Source organism: Chelon labrosus (assembly GCF_963514085.1).
Source record: "Chelon labrosus genome assembly, chromosome: 10".
Classification (NCBI taxonomy): domain Eukaryota; kingdom Metazoa; phylum Chordata; class Actinopteri; order Mugiliformes; family Mugilidae; genus Chelon; species Chelon labrosus.
In genome coordinates, this window is record NC_140360.1 from 28773277 (window position 1) to 28791330 (window position 18054).

An 18054-nucleotide genomic window follows, 5' to 3' on the forward strand; every position below is an offset into this window, starting at 1 on the left:
GTAAGTTGTGTGGTACAGATGCTGTTTGTTCGTGTGCTGTCTGTCAGAGCGGCGGTGAGCTGTGGCCCCGTGTGTGTGTGTGTGTGTGTGTTTGCGTGTCAGTGGGTCCCTCCTCTTACTCCGTCTCTTGTGCTCTGATACCTAGCTCCCGCTCAGCTGGTGCAGCGACGACACGTTCAGTCTCTCTTGCTTGTTGTTCGCTACTTTCGGTCAACTTTATTTTCAGCGTGTGGTGCGTTTTGGCGCATCACCGCTTTTGCGAGGTTTTGGGAAAACTTGCCGTACTGCAAAATGGACTAAAGCAACGAAGCCAGCGCTCAGAGTGGATACTTTAGAGAAGAAGAGTTTTTCTGCAGTGAGCAGCCTTTCTGAGGGTTGAGTTTTACCACCATGGAAGAGGACGACAGGCATCACGAGAACGGTATCCATGCCGCCAAGGACTCGGACCGGCAGCAGCGGCTCAGGCTGTGCGTTTTAAACGAAATACTGAACACCGAGAAGGATTATGTCCGGACGCTGCTTTTCCTTCAGTCGGTAAGTTTGACATTACCCCTCACGCTGATCACGCTCGCTCTCCACTCTCGGGTTGGACAGTAGCTGAGCGTTGCTCACCAAACTCCAGTCATAAATATTTCAATTTAACCTTGCTATTTAATTTGCTCAGCTCAAGAGCGTTGTATTAGATAACTAGTGGAATTTTATCAAATGGCATAGTTCGGTTTTTAATTCCGGCATATATATCCAGCATAAATGGAAAATAATAAGAGGATAAACCATGATCAGTTTGTATTAGGTTTGCATCCAGCCGGGGAGATGGTTTGCTCGTATCGTAAATCCCGTGTTGTTATATATAAACAGAAAATAGTCTACAGGCTAGACAGTTATTTGCTGTAGCCTACAGCGTGGCTTTCTTCGGTGTTTTTTGACAGCTTTCCTCTGAGATGCCTGCCTCTAACTTGCTGTCTCTCAGCAGCCCTGATGCCGTCAGTGAAAACACTGAAATTATATCAAACATTTATTTGTGATGAAGTGTTTTTTTTCACATGGTCCGAGGTGCTAGGGCCATCATTCTTTCACACCTCCTCATTGTGTGTTAAAGCTCACTTCACGCATATGAGCATTCAAAGCCACCACGCCTCCTTTTTTTTTTTCCCCCAGACAGAGAAACCATTTCAGCACTGTTGCTTATTCACTCATTGACCATCAGCTGTCTGATAAATGAATGTCCTGGTAATTTTGCACACTCCTTTCAGCCATCAGCACCGTGCCAGTGTAGGTGGCTCCCACCTCCAGGAGACTGTTCGGTCTGTCACTTCCCCTTGTCGTGTTACATTGTCCTTTTCCTCCCCTCGTCTCCTGCCTTGTCGTCTCTAGTGCTTGTGCAGTGCAGGTGGCTCCTGCCTCCGGCTGATGTTTTAATCAGTCTGTGGTCAGCTCCAACCTCTTTTAATGTCACTGCTGGTTTTTTTTCTATTACAAACCTCTTTTGCCACCCCCACCGCAACAAGGTCAAATGTCATGGTTAGCAACAAAACTAAAAAACGTGGCACCCTACTGACTCAAAGACAAGCACAGATTGTTTTTTATTTTAAACTTTCTCAAACAGTATCATGATTTCAACATTATATCTGTCAAACTTGGTCTTGGTTCCCTCTTTCCTCTGTGCTGTCACATGCTAAGGGACTTCCTCAAAGAGCTCGAAATAATTCTGTTCATCTGCGGAGGACGATCTGCTGCAGCAAAGTGTCACACAGATAGTAACTGATCTAAAAATTGGCGATGTGACACATTCTCATATTTACACTCAAGTATTTTAACTTTGCCACGATGTGTCCAGCCCAATCCTGGTCTGATTGAATGGATTTAAATTCACGCTAATGCTTCCTCTCAGTTACACAAGAGCCAGTCGAGCCTTATCTACTGTTGCAAGACCGGCCAGGCAGCAGAGGGACATGCGTTGACCTCCTCCTCCCCCTCAAACCCAGTTCCGGGAGTAGTGATAATGAGGAAGCCCCGCAGACTTATCAGAGAATTCTGGGAGCTTTTTTTCCTGTGACCATCTGAAAGCTGTCACTGCCAGTGCCCTCTGCAGTGCTCGTCCCTGTCATCACATGAACCGGCATCTTTTGATTTAAACCGCAGGGTGTATGTTAAGGGGCGAGCAATGTTGCCAGGCTTGAGGGATGTTCTGTTATCAGTTTCCCAGAATCCCCTTTATTTCAAATGGATATCAAGATTTTGCCCACATTTTCAAAGTCATCACATAGATCTTCTCTCGATAACAAACACAAGTGAGTGAATGTGCTCATATGTGACAACAAATAAGGTCGAATATATGCATGTATGCAGCATCAAGTCATGGTTGATGAAACAAAAAGAACAGTCAGTTCTACATTAGAGATCTACCCTATCCTTTCTTATAATACAGAATATGTTACAATGTTCAGTTTATGTTGAATTAATTCCACCGATTGTCACAAGGGAAGTTGCTTGGTCACAGTAGCTTAGTTGCACATATAAAAAAACAAACAAAAAAACTTGATCATGCTATGATTTAGTGCATAGTGGTTTTATTCGAATGCAATAATTTTTCCTAATATATATTAGTACATATACGCTATGTGAACAGGTGTCAAATGAATCTCTATTTGTGGCTTAGGGGCTTACATTTAACAAAGCATAAAGAGCAAAGAAACATCAGTCTCCACCACCGCTGCCAATCCTTACCCCCCCCACCTCCCATGTTCTCTGTCTAGAGTCCAGCCGATCCTGCTCCCCTTCCCTCAGCAGGGGCCAGGGCTTTGTCACCATGCAGCTCACTGTGGTGTTGATAAGGGGAGTCTGGCTGTGGGAGCTCAGGACATATGGTTTCAGTAAAGATATAAAATGGTTCAGGATGGGGGTGGGCAGGTTGGGAATATGTAGTTGGAACCACTGTATGTTGTAGAATCTTCTGATTATTTAATGAGCCGTTTTGTGATGAGAAGTTCATTTTTTCCACTATTTCTCAGTGACTTGATGCCTTCATTTCCCAGAATGCCCGTTGACAGCTAACCAAGCACGTGTGGTATGTTTATGTGTGTTGTGGATGTACATGAAGACAGGAAAAGAGCTAGAGGGGCTGAGGTTTTTTTCCTTGTGACGTGAACTGCCCCCAGCGACTAAAAACATTGGGTGCTGTGTATTTGTGAAGCTTACAGATTTACTGATGCTACTGCCCCTCAACTTTTCTGTGGCCACCTAATGGCTTTGTTCTTTTTAATCATATCCATGATAGAAACTGAACAGTAGCTGATTGAATGGCAGCTCGCCCCCATCACTCTCTGCCTCCTTATCGCTGATTTATTTTCCACCTCCCTTTGTGCTCTTCCTCTACCTTCTGGATCTTAAACCCCTGCGCAGCATCGCGCCTCAATCGCTGCAATTGCACTGACACACAAAAGAGATGGTTATCCGGCTTTGGCTATTCAAGCCATTATGCATGTCACTCATCCCCTGGCAATTACCAGCGCCAACGAGCTCATCCAGTGGGCTAGAGGGAAGCATGTCAGGATGGTGGGAGGACTAGAGGTGAGAAGGGGGTTGGGAGTGTGAAAAGAGGGATTACAGGATTCATTTTGCTCAGTGTTATCATTGCAATTCTCTTTCTATTAACTTTTAGAGTAGCAGTCTCATTTAAACAGGCTGATCTCTTTTCATTTGCGAGTGTGCGGCGATAGCTGCTCTCTTCAAGCCTTTGGTGCAACACATTCTCTTGTTTGTGTGTCAGTTGTTCTTAGTGCCACAGATTTGTGGGGATTTTCTTCAGGGCAGTGTTTTGTTGATTTACTCCAGGAAACTGGGTTTTCCCGGTCAATGGAGTCATACCTGGTAGGGATTTTCCTTCAAAACCAGACTGACCACACTGACCCATGTCTTGGTGAATCCTGTCCAGCAAACACAACAGTGGAAATGTGTGGCCAATAAATTAGTCAGCTTTTTGACTTTCCTTCTTTATGCTGAGAAGTCAGAGACAGAAAAGAGTAGGGTGACCAGGAAGGTCTCGATAATAGGAAACATCTGGAAGTCCTGCCTTCTTTGACCTTTGCTTTGGGCCACACACAAGTGAGATTACTCCTCTAATGCTAGTGTGTGTTTGTGTGGCTAAATGAAAGTGTGATTTGGTGTATTACTGCACATACAATTAATCAGCTGCAGTTTTTTTCCAAACCTCTTTCTCTTCTTTGATGATTTTTCTACAGGTTGACAAGTTTGGCTAAGCAGACAGGATGACATGTGTACAAGCTCACACATAAACACACAACACATTATGCCCAAGAAAACACACATGCAGGAGGCAAGCGTTTGGCTTCCTCTACAAGCTGAAGCTTGTGTCTACCTCTTTCCTTTTTTTTGTCTGCTCCATCTCTCCGGCCTCTCCCCACTCGGTGGGAAAGACCGGCATTGAATTTCTCTGGGCCAGGGCGTATAAATAGCTTAAGACTGTAACTCTCATCTTGGCCACAACGCTGGTGGTTTCAACTCATTGCAGCCTCAGCCACGCTGAAGTCATATGAAGACAGGCACACGTCACATATATAGCAAGGATGGGGGGGGGGGGCTGCCTGTAGAGTTTGAACAGCAGGTAGAACAGTTACTGTGACAGACTGCTGAGGCTTTGTGAGGGGTTCTATTATTACTGGGCTTTAAACTCTCTCCTGCTTCAGACTTGGGAGATTGGAGTCTCATTTCAAGTTAATCAAGCCTTCAGATGCTGAAGTCAGTGAAACAAATATTCTAGCCTAGTGTTAAATCAATTGTGCTGTAGTTTAAGCACCATGGCCAGGTTAGTGGTATGATGTAAATGATGCCTTAAGTTTCCAGTGTGCACCCTTCCATCTTACCCTGGACAGTTAGTGCCTAGTAGACTGCCAGACTAAGACATTACAATGTAATGGGAGTAAATGTCAGTTTCTTAATCTGCGTGGTTTTTGTAGTCACATGTGTGTTGATAAGCCATTTTTTTCTTTGAAGCATAATACCGCAGCAGGAATTTTAAGAATTCAAGTTAACAAGTCTAAACCACTGTTGCACCCACAGGCATGATGTTAAAACACACACAAACGCACACACTGTTTCTATCTTTGAAAGGATTTTCCATTGGCATTATGCATTCCCTAGCCCCTTAGGTCTTACCCTTCTAATCATCTAAACTTACCCTAACCATAACTGTACTGTCCCGTTTACCGGAAAACCAAGTCTTAACAGATTCTAGTTGTTGCCCTTTTGGCTGTACACACAACACAATATACAAGTATTCCATGAAAATTTGGCCCCCTGAAGTGAATAAAAACAAGGCCACATACACATTGCCTTCTTTGTGTGTTCTTATGACAGATTCTTAACAGCTGTGAATTAGTACAGTAGAAATGAATTTGAACATGACCAATTTTTGATTACAGTAAGTGTTCAGTGAATCAAACAATTTTCCACAAGTTCTCTTCAGTGGTTAGATAGATAGATGGATAGAAAGATAGACAGATGGATTTCCCGAAGGAAATTCACTGTGCTCTTGAAAACGTGATGTGAATCTCTTCAGGAGTGCGTTCCGTGCAGGCTGAGGTGTGCACAGAAGAAAGGCATATGTCAGAGTTGAGTAGCATTATATCAGCATATCTTAGCACATCCATATCTTTCAGCATGTCAAACCTAAAATCATGCATTACATCAGGAATGCATACCAGAGAGACTGTTTGGGACACTGCACTGTTTTTACTGGTGCAAACACTAAAACTGAGTATGTGAAAGGCTCTGCGTTGCTCTTTTCAACAGCCTGACACATGATACAACCGGTGACCTGGTCTGAATTGTAAAAGCCAGGCAACATGAGATCTGTAATGTCCCCTCAGAGATCATGACCTGGACAAAGTTGAGACATGCACTTTCTCAGGGAGCAGACTGGGTGCTGTAACTGTGCCGCATGTTTCTGAATGCACAGTGAAGGGCTACGGTGGACGCATGTCTGCAGAATGACTTGACACAAGCTCTCTCCCAAGAGAGCTTCCTATTTGGTTTACGAACCGAGGAAGCGGGCTTACGATGTTTGTTTGTTTTCTCAAGTACAACCAGATGTGTGGCTTCTTTCGGGGTCAAAGGTCATGCCCAATGACACACTACCAACAACTATAGAACAACTTAATTCAGAGCTTATTAAGGGTACAGAATATGTCAAAGATATTTAATAAAGACTGGATTAGATTACAAGACAAGTCAAATGTATTTATTTAACCGAATACCACAAGACAAATTTGGCTTACTGTGTCTTTTGATGTTTGGTCCTTAGGTAAATGTTAAAGTCTTGTTGGGTCAGATTACATGTAAATGTAAAGTAATTATTCATTACTACTACTGTCAGTATCAGCCTAGTATTTCTACTTTCTCTCAAAGACTATATAGTCTGTAGAGTTTGCCAGAAGAAGCTTTGCTCTGTGTAAAGATGCCAGTTGTGCTGCGTGTGGTGCCTTGATAGAGTGGTGTGGTAATGTAAACATGGTGGGAACATCCATGGATTAACTTTTCAAGCCAAAACAAGGATGGCTTATGCTGAAAGTGTCTCGGCATGACATTAGCCTTAAGGCTTTAATAAACATTAACTTTAAGGTAAATAATTTCATTTACAAACCAATTAGTGGAGATCTTTTGCTGTTTATGGAGTTTAACCCCACTGAGCAAAGAAGCGCCTCATTGTGTTGTCTTAACTGTTCATGACAGCAGCAGACAAATTCTTGGGCCTGGTTGCTAGAGGGCATTTATTTTGGCATTTTGTTCTTTGTGGTGACATTTTTGCCAACGAACATGGCATTATGAAAGACTTGAGTCATACATTCATGAGCAATTACTGTGATGATTTTGTTCCTACTTGTTGACAGGAAACCTTTTGGGAAGTTGTACCACATTTCGACAAATTATCACAGTCTGTTTTCATTTTCTTGAAGTTTTTCTTCCAGCTGTAATTTACCAGACTCTTTACATGATAGAATTGACTAAAAAACAAAAAGAGAATGTTCTCCTTGTTTTAATGTGGATTTTGCCAGGTCTGCTGTTCTCATTTGATCATGTGTGACTCATAATTTGACTTTCACTCTCAGTCTTCTGAACTTTCTGTTTACACTAAAGTGGAATGCTGTGAATCAAAATGAACCTGGAAGTATCACTTCCAGAAGTGGAAACTAAATGTTAATTTCCACTTCTGGCAGTGAGTTGCATTTGTGGCAGCTGCAATGAGAAGTTGAGAGATTATATAGGTCAGTTGCATAAGTGTTTTCGGAGAAAATACATTGTCAGACAGAAAGAGCTTCATTAGATGATGTTCTCTGTCAGTTTGATAAATACTGTTTGAGTCAGGACCAGTGGGGGATATCCATGACCTCCCTCCATACTTTGCAAAATGACCATTATTGTGTAGTGTAAGGCATTCATTTGGTTTTCAGCCACCACTTCATCTCCTCCTCCTGTCTGTGCAGACGGTTTATGTTTTCCCAGCTGAATGTCAGATGTGGCACTCTGAGTTTGGTTTTGCTTGGTTATGCCGTAAACATGAAAGCAAACAAGTGAACAGGTATCATGGAGTTTCAGTTAAAATGACCAGCTGTGCGACATCTTTTCTCTGTAGCTGGTCTTTGGTCTGTGCTTGGAAGCTTCGCCCGTCCCTGATGGCTAGCTCTTCACCACACTCACCACACTGATCCAGTTTGTGATCCCGACGTCTGTCGACACCAAAAAGCATGCGTCCAGATGGCCTCCGCAATCTGGTCCAAGATGTTCTCTACAGATCACCACATGTCACCCCTCAACAAGGAAGCCACTTAGAAAAAGGACTCGTAGATAAACCTGTGCTGATCAATGTCTCGTCCTGACAATATGTCATTTCAGCAGCATAGAACATAAATGGTGCTACAATAAGACAACCAACAGATGTGCAAGTCTGAATTGTTTGCTCTAATATTTAGTGCATTTAAACCGGTTTCTGTTGCCATTTCCCTAGTAAATGAATACGAGATGATGTGTGCTTCTCTGTCTTTTGTTTGTATACTTACATTACACAACCTGAAAAATTAACAATGTCATAAAAAATATTTACAGAACATAATAACATGAGACCTGTGTGAAAGTATGAGCATACATGGAGATAGTGAAAGTGACCTATGGCATATATCATGCCGACATGACCGCAATGCTAGGGAAGCACAGAAATGATAAGGACTGAATTCTAGCAGTGGTGAAATCTAATTTTAGTACAAATGTGTGGCTATAAAGGTTGTTTTCTTCTTTTATATTTGTAGATATATTTTGTGGAAAATTTATCTCATTTCATGATTGGCAAAATTCCGTAACCAGTTTACAGGTCTGATGACTGGTGGACCACATGCACTACTGGTACAGTCCTCGTTATTTTCCAATTTTACTCTTGCATCTTCTTAAATGACACTGATCTCTCACCAGTTTTTTTGCCAAGGATGTTTGAAACTTTCCACTTTACACAACACATCTCCATACTGCCTGTACCATTACTGTTGTTTGAAACTGATATTACATGTGTATAACGTTCATTTCTGATGTGGCGCACAACCGATATTCTAAATGGTCGCAGGATACGTGAGGCACCAATAGTTAAAAGCAACTATATCATGATCCTCCAGATTCAGGCTTAGAGATTTGTCACCTTAGTTGCTATTATAAATTCTAGTTCACCATGTGTAATTCATTCATTAATGAAACCAGCTAATGTGAGCTTAGTAAAAAAGGCAGTCTTAGTCAGGAAGTCTCTGGTCCAGTGTTGTCTGTCTGTCTTGTGTCATTGAGACAGTGTCTCATCCCCTGTAGGGTTTAGATTCCACCCATGTGAGCAGCTCAAAGAACCCTGAAGTTTAAAGTCCTTCAAAGCGGAAGTGAGTGAGATGGGGAGAAAAAAAATTGGACAAGGCTCAAAGAAGACTTTGTGTTTTGGTGATTGGCTCTGCCAAAAAGGGTTTCTCTTGGAAGACAGCAAGGGACTGGTTGGAGGGTGAAGGGGAGCTGAGGGAGCTTTTGGAGGACTGGGGAAAGATGTGAATTACGGCTTGAGAGAGAAAGAAGTCTGCTAAGGTTTGCTGGGGTTCCTCATTGTGGCAACGCCACGGGCCATTCTCTGGCTCTGCTGCACTCAGGCCACAAAGAGGGGATTTCTTCATTTATTTATTCAATTTCATGCCATGTCGACCCCAAAATGGCCCCGCTCCCTCTCCAAAACTGCCCTGTCTCCCTTTGTGGCTCGCCATCCCAATCCTCTTTCCAAAAAGAGAGACGCTTAATGGATGCATTGTTTTTAGCTTGTTGTTGTTTTCTCTTGGATAAGGAGGGGTAGAGAGTTTGAGGCTGGTGACCTGAGAACTGGCATAGAAATGTCCTGAATCTGGGGATCTGTGATTCTGTTTGAGGGTTTCAGTAGGTGTGGGAACCACAGCGAATTGAAAAGGGGCTCTCAGGGCCCACTGGAAAAACCTTGACAAGTGTTTTAGCTTGTTCTTGATATACGGGGTCTCCTGTGAAATATCTGAATTGAGTGAGATGGCCCAGCATTGTTGCTGAATGCTGATGTAGCCATGGGCAAACAGAAAAATGTCCCAGCCTTCCTTTCATTGACATCTAATTGTGGAGAAGCTGCTCAAGTGTTTTTAATAGAGATAATCAAATTTAATATTTAGAAAGTAAAGCAATGATGTGCATAGGATGGTGCTTCCCTCTTTCCCATTAGTCTGTGTTTAATAAAAGGATAAACATGAAAATTAACTCTGAGTCCTGACTATGAGTGACCCTTAAGAGAACATCCCCTGCTACCAATAAGATGATAAGAAACAGTTTTTCATATTTACTGTTTCTGCCTTGTAAACAGACATATATTCATCTCATTTCACATTAATGAACTTTACGAAGACACTCACAAAGATAAAGTTAATGTCAAGTCATGCTAAGTAGCTTGATTAGTGGCAGGTTCCTTTTCAGAAACAGACAGGGCAGACGTGAAGGCAGCAGGCCTCTTACTCACTGTCCAATGGAGCGGACACTGAGCCCACACCAGCATATGGTCCATCTATATCTTCACACCTTCCTGTCTGGCCCCTCCTCGCTCTGATAAACCTCATCATTTAGCCACTGTGTAATTGTTACTGCCTTAAAACATAGACAACATAGAGCCATTACAATCCAGATGTTTGGTAAAAGCACAATTTAGATTATTTCCAGTGTTTAGAGCACAGTGAGATTTATTTGTTTGTTACATTTTGGGTTCATGCTAGCACAAAGCTGCGAGACTTTACTTAGAACACTGCTGAGTTAGTAGCCAGTCGAACGTCATATACTTCCTTTTCACAAAAGTTACACTTCCTGTCCAGAAAGGACATCTGCTGCTTTTGTGTTTAGAGACACTGCTTCATTCTGCAGACTGTTTATTTTCTTGCCCTCCTGTGTCGAACTACTACCTATCTCCTTAAAAAGAAACAAAATTCTTGTCATTGATTCGGGTGTCTCTAAAAAAAAAAAAAAAAAAAGCATTGTCTTTTGTTCTGTGCCATTGCTCTGTTTTCACTTCCTGTTTGCATGCCACACAAACACGGGTGTGCGTGCACACTTCTTCTGTTGCAGTATGGGGCTTTTTAACTTGTTTTCAATTTTTCTTGCACATAAATTGTTGCAAAAGAAAGGACACTGAGTTGGCTTGATGGGATCCCCTGACCTTACTTCATCTCAGTCACATTCTCTTTAAACAAGAATGTCTTCGTGTTGTTTGGGAGGAGAAGTGATGTCTTCTGTTGCACGAGAATCCTGTGTGGATAGAAACTAGATATTGCAACATGCATCCTTGACAGCATTTTCGTTAAGAACAGTGTATTGGTTTATATGGACATTTTTGACACCTGTCAGTCATAATGCAGAACCACTTCCAGATGAGCAATGCATACTTACACCACACGTGCCCACTTTCTGTGGGCTGTGGTATTTCCATTTTGCGATCATCTGAACTATGATCACTGTTGTCGACATTTCCTGTGGACCCGAAAGTGTTTTTTTTTTTTTTTTTAAGCACATATAAGACATCCGTTTTTGTTGTTGGTTTAATAAGCATAAACCTGAGTCTAGACATTTGAATAATACAAAAAAATATTCAAAAAATATAAATAGCATGGAGCTCTTGTGCCAGACTGCCTTAAGTCCAGAAGAACCTATTGTAGGTTCAAGTGTGAAAACACCCATGTAGAGCAGTAAGTGAGCGCAAAGGAAGGGGTGTGGAACTGTCAAAATGCCAACAAAAAGCTAGTGTGCTATACAAAGCTAACGGTCTTGTTTCTGGGAACTCTGGGTCATTTAGAGACGTTCTTATGGTTTGAGTGAGATCTTTGAGTCTGCTTATTTAAGGCATAGGACCTTCATCTCTTTGGCTGCTGTAATAAGTTGCTGATTTACACAACTGTAGCTTTAGTCTTGAACATTTGAATAATAGCATATGAATACAGCTCTACTGCTGTAGCTCTGTCAGGTACACGCACAGAGACCAAGCCAAGAAATTTTAATAACCGGTGACATTTTGCTAATACCTGCTTATTGCTGTCAGGACTTAATAGTGATCTTCAGAAGGCATTTCTGTTATGAATGGAACCTGACTAAAGGCCAAGGATATGGAAGAATACACAGTATATGCACTGCCCAATGTCACTTGAGAAAGGAAGATGGCCTTATCTGTTCTTTCTTGCTTTAAATTCACTTAGAAAATTAAAGCTTATGGCAGGTGTACAAGTGAAAATAGAGTGGCCACAGATGTATTTTTCTAACCATATAGTGTTCTTCAGCTGGTAATAGGAAGTATTTTAGATATTTAAGTTGCTCTCAGCTACTTCCTTTGTGCAGGATGTTAGAGTTTCCTGGATTTACCATATTGAAATATCAATAATTTAATAGTGGTATAATTCTGCATTAGTGTTGTACTTGACAGCTACTTTGTGGTTTGTCAAGGAGCCTCATGGTTTTGCTGCTAGACTCCTGTGGGATTGCATCATGAGCAGTTTCCCCTAACAGCCCATCACCCCTGTGGCAAGAGACCATCGTGTGCAATATCTTTGTTGTGCTCCGTTCTGCAGCTGAGGCCCTCCCTGAGTCAGTGAATCATTATTATGAGTCCAGGAGTATCAAAAAATGAATTTGTGTCCCATCTGACCATCTATTGTTACCGCATTGATTGATGTCATTGCTATTTTTAGCTGCTGTAGGGTAAAAAGGCACCTTACTCACATAGTCTACTGTGAGGGAAAACCTGCACAGGAAAGGCTATAAAATACAATGTATAATTATATATATTGTACGTAGCTGCATTTTATCCATCATTTCAAGCATTGCAGTTTGCATGAGGCAGTCTGCTTTCAAAACATAATCATCTCCTATTTCATCTACATCAAATCCATACTCAGTTGTGGTCAGGAACAGCCTGAAGCTGATTCAGATTTCAGATAGGTGTGCTCATTTGAGCTAATGTAGACCGAGCTGTTATTATTCATGCACACTCGGCTCACGGATGACAACGTGCTGATGTCAGAAAAGAGGCAGAAAAGGTCACCTGAGATGGAGATATGAAAGTAAACAAGGACCATCAGCCGCATACTGCTGCCTCTCAGCACGTCGACTAAGAAGTAATTATCTTAACAACTGCATCCAGTGGGTAGAGCAGAGTTAGAGTGTTTGTCATGACTACTGTGTTTCTCATAATTGATTTTCTTTCCAATAACAACTGGCTAGCAACACACTGTAGAAAGATGGCTCTATTAATATCCATATCTGAATATCTTAATGTCAGTGTGCTCAGAGGTATTATCCTATCAATGCAAATGATGCATGAGGGTTACATGAAGGTGAAATCATTTCTGCGTCTTTTGTGTTAGCAAACCAGTGAAAATGATTGGCAGTTTTTTTTGGGGGTTTTTTTTCACACTGGCAAATAACCAATCGCTACATGTTAACAAAAGCCACTTATAGCTCGTGAGCGCTGGTAACCTGTCGCATACCAAGTTACAGATTTAGATCGCTGAGGAAGTCAAAACAAATCCGGTTTAAATTGGTCTAACTTCTGCAAAGTATCACTGGCTTGTCAGTTCTGCTGGCAAGAAGTTACTGTAAAAGATTCAAAAAATAGCTGAATATGAAAATCAACCCAGGCTGCAGATTGCCCAATTATGATGCTTGGCTTTCCAAGCACAATGAACTGCTGTCCATCAAATGTCAATATCTTTCCAGTTCCACCCATAGTACCTTATTTTGCTACAGGTTTCTGTTGTTGTCTCTTAGCATAGACTCAGGACAGTACAGACTGCTAAGATTTAGAATTTAAGTAAACTCAGACATGTTTAGTGTGCATGCTCTGTTTATTCTCTGTGCTGTCCTTGACTCTGGCTCTGCTGAAGTCCATGTCTCAGTCATCATGGTGGACAGACAGTGAAAGCTTCCAGTTTTCTCTCCAAATAAACCTGTGTGCTTTGTGATGGAACAATGAAGACAGCCAATACAACCCTGGGTGAGTCTGGCTGCTTTGTGGGGGGAGACCTGAACTGAAAGGAACTCTTTGTTGCCTCTTCCCACCATCCTTCCCGCTGATCCTCCTATCACCACATCTGTGTGGCACATTTGTCTAAGAAGCGAATCCTGCCTCGATGGTAGCTGTCTAAGGGTGTCGATAATGTTTTCATCCTTTGCCTTCTTTGCTCACGTCTGTACCCTCCCTCCCTCCCTCTACTTTCCCCTGTCTTAAAGCCACCAAGGAAAAGCCCAGTTTCCTTCCTCTTTCCGTCTCTCCTGCTGGGGATCAATCTCTCACATGAGTGATTCCTCCAGTGTGGCTGCGGTACAAGTTGCCATATGGGAGATTTAATTAGTATACGCCTCAAGCACAATCAGCTCCCTCCCAAAACCAGTCGAGAACATGACAACTTCTGCTTCCCTTTAATATTGGTCTTAATTAGTAAAGTCACAGCCCACTGCTAAGTACATTTGCTTTTTTTGGTACAAAATAAGCCAGTAAAAGCTAGTAAAGATTAAAATAATGTAGACAATCTACCTTAAAACTCTTCGGCCTCTGAGGAAATTATAAAATTGCTGCTTACTGCCTGGTTTGCCGAGATCTATCTTTAGAGCAAACGTGTGATTACAAGTGTCAGTCTTTCATTACAGTGCAGTGACTTACCGTAAGTAAGCCAGCAGGCTTATGTTATGTGTGACTAAATTACAGAAATCGACCCAAATTACAAAACAGATGCCTTCTCCTTGCTTAAATCTACTGATACCTAGCCATGTAGACAGGCAATGTATGGCCATATTCTTAAGTGTTTTTACTGCTTGCTGAGTTAATCCATTTGCTGCACTGAAAATGAACACTAATGCAAAAAACAAATGCATTTAGCAATATGACTAATGTAGATAAATAAGGAATACTTATCGCATGGACTAAAAGTGTCGTGTTTGACCCCCGGCTTGCTGTACCCGTTTTGCATCTCACTCGCTCCCCGTTTAAGCACATTTCCTGTCTATAACCACTTCTCTGTTTCTGTCAAAATGTAAAAAATAGTAACTCTATACACCACGTATTATTTTAGCCAAGTGTCACCTACCTTTGTCTTCTTCTTCTTCCTTTTCTTCTTCTTCTTCTTCTTCTTCTTCTTCTATGTTTATAGGCTTTGGGCAAACTAGCTTGGAGGTGCATGACTGGCATCTAACGGCACAACTAAAGTTGGTTACATATTGTAACCCCGGCTTCTATGATGCCAGGCGTAGTTGTTGCTGTAAAGCGCTACCAGGTGTGGACGTTTTAAAAGACACCAATCCGATATCTGACCCAATGACAATACTAGTACTGGAACCACTGACCCTTTAACTTTACAGAAGAGGCGACAAGTAGCATTATTATAGCTTTGAAGTGACAGGTGAGGGCGTAGAGGTTAGAACAACAGCAGTAGCCTCTCTTGTAATAATTTTCACTGTCATTGGACCTTAATCGTAGAACTCAGTGTTCCTTTCCTTTGTAACACCGTTGATCCACATGGCATACTATCAATTTTCAGACTCAAATGCAGGCAGACACAACAGAAGGAGTCTGCCAGATGAAGAAGGTTTCGGGAGTAGAGTTTTATTCGTCACTTAGGGGATACAGATCTCCTTTCCTCTATCCCTCTCTCTTCAAGACAGTACTGGTATCTGGAGATGTGGCAGACAGACGGGGCAGGTTAAGCCTGTCAGACAGTGTGATAGACAGAGAAATGGGGAAGAGAGAATAAAAGAAGCTGTTTGCAGATTCACTTCTCTTCTCCGCACCATTCTTTTTTCCAAGTCAGGATTCTGATTGGCAGGCATGAACATACGCGCACACCACACACACACACACGCACGCACCAACTGAACTCCACCATTTAAGCAAAGCTCAACTTGACGTGAGCCTGTCATGACCGTCTTTGGTGAAGCGGTGTGTGAGGATGCTGCAACAATGAAGTGGCTATTTTGCTGATGTCTTATAGATAAATGCTCAAGTGCATCAGATTTCTCTACGGAAGATCCATACAGTGAGCTTTAAATGCCACAGCATTCTGAAAACTTCATGTGTTGTCATAGAGAGAGGGGACAGTGAAACAACAGTGACATGTCTGTCTCGGAACCATAAAAGGCAATGCTGCGGAATGTACTTGTGACTGTCTGTTGCTCAAAGGCATGTGTTTATTTATACATAGCTTTACATGTCATGTATAGGTGTTGCAACATGTGCTGTATTTGTTTCCTCAAGACAAGAAGCATATATATCCTACATTTAAAATAATCAGTAGAAGGAACCTGGGCTTCTGCTTCCAGACCACTCATGTACGAAGAGGCATAAATCTGACTCTCACTGATGAAAAAGCTTCAGTCCTCTTCTGTATTAACAACGAAGAACAGAGCTTATTTTAAATCTCATTTGTTTCTGTTTCGTCCTCAGGCCTTTTTGCACAGAATCAGACAAACTGCAGATGACCAACAGTGTCTCTCACCTGAACATGTGAAGGTATGCCTAGCTTTTGAATGCTTTTTTTGTGTGCAATAAAAACTAATGCTATGTTCACACTACGGGTGAAAAAAGTTACTAAAGGGCCAAACGTGGTGATCTAAAGTGTCACAGGAAAAAGTTGAGACCAGAATAACTGTAATACACCACATATTAGTTGTTTGTGGCGTCACGTCACCATCTTCCATTGAAAATAACCTGTTGGCTTTTTTCCAGTAGTGTGACCACAGCATCACCCTGCAAATAATGATTGATTAAAAAAAAAACATTTTCTGTACACAGATGCTCATATGACATATTCAAACACGTGTTTATGTTCATTTCCCTCTGTGTTCCTCTCTGGGTCACTTCCTTGCTCTTTTCCTCCTCTTCTTCCCACCCATCCTCTTCATCTCTTCCTTCCTTTGTGTCCCTTTACATCATCCTTTTGTGTATAGATATTGTTTTCAAATATTGAGGACATCCTGGAGTTGCACAAGGAGGTGTTGTCTGCTGTGGAGACCAGTCTGCAGCCTGAACCCCACCCTCAGCATGCACTGGGACATGTGTTCCTCCAGTTTGTAAGTGCATGACACTCACACACACAAAAAAGCAGCAGACATGCACATGGGCACACATGTGCTTGCATGCATGGATTCTCCTTCCGTGCAGAAACACACACAAACTCTTTTCATGGGGTACCCGTAACCACAGATGCAGGGAAAGCGTGCAAAGCCTGCTGTGAAAATACCCCTTCATTCTCTCTTTCTCACATGACCCCCCCCCCCCCCCATCTTCTGGTCACTCCATTCACCAACACACTCTGACAGACCACCCCCTTTCCTTTCCTGCATCCTGTCAGGCAAAAGACTCTCACTTCCTTCCATCGCTCTTCATGGGTCTGAGCTACCACTGCCTTCTTTAGATGCTCCATCCCTCTAAACAGAGATTCCTCTCCGTTCTGCGACTCCACACCAATTGCACACCACCCCACCCCACCCCAGCCACCCATCTCCCCTCTGTTTGAACTCATTTGGCCCCTGAGGAACAAACAAAGAGGGGTCTGTGTCCGGGAGGAAGACATGGTGTGTCGCTCAGCGAGGGGACAATGCTGCTGCTGGTAGCACTCAGTCTCTAGCTCCTTCTCTCGCTCTCCGTTTGTCTCTCTGTGATAAACCATCCTTAGTTCACTTTCACTAAGGCAAAAATACACCAGCCAGGTATCCAGCTAGAAGATTACAGACTGGAGATTTAATTTCTGAGAAGCATTTTTTTTAAAAAAAATATTAGAGCCACAATTCTGTCATTATTTTACTCACTCCTCTACTGACTCCATTACAGTTTCCACAGCAGATTTTGAAACATCACTGTACCTTAAAAAACCTCCAACCTTTTATGAAAGACATCAACTCTTTGTGGAGAAGACATTACACAATCAGTCACTATCTGTCCTCTACGTTCACGAGTTGTGAATGACATTTAATCACCTCTGTAGATAATGGCTGAATTAGCTCATCAAAGTGTATCTTCACACATGTGCGAGCTGTCACGCTCATTCAGGCTGTCAGTGCGGAGAATTGATTAGAGGAACTCAGCGTGTTTTTCTTTCCATCGCTCTGTGGTCAGACTGGGAAATACTGAAAGAACACTGCACGGGTAATAGGGAAGCAGCAAATGCTTTGATTTCTATATGAGGCCATTAGTTAGAAAAGAATGTTGTCAGCGTATTTGAAATTCCAGTTTACCTGACATTAATTCAATACCATGAGAGGAAATCAAGCTTAGTGACTCAAGCCACTATTTTAATACATAACAGTTTATGGTATGATGATGAGTCATAGTGATAAAAGTAAAAATAATCCTATCATTTCTATGATTTGTAAAGTAATATCTTGATTGGGTTCTCAATTATAATGTCATAATACAAACACAAATATATACAGTTAAGCTTCGTTTAAAGAAAACAATTTATTATATTTCTGTTAATGGAATTA

At 42.0% G+C, this 18054-nt stretch overlaps 1 protein-coding gene across 1 annotated transcript in view; it reads left to right on the forward strand.

The window, feature by feature from the left end:
- Window positions 1-117: 117 nt before the first annotated feature.
- Window positions 118-18054, forward strand: part of prex1 (phosphatidylinositol-3,4,5-trisphosphate-dependent Rac exchange factor 1) — an 80006-nt gene continuing 62069 nt past the window's right edge. The window contains exons 1-3 of the mRNA XM_084552553.1: window positions 118-534; window positions 16016-16081; window positions 16519-16641. Of these exons, the coding sequence (XP_084408679.1) occupies window positions 391-534; window positions 16016-16081; window positions 16519-16641 (333 nt within the window). The 5' untranslated portion in view covers window positions 118-390. The remainder of the gene's footprint in view (window positions 535-16015; window positions 16082-16518; window positions 16642-18054) is intronic.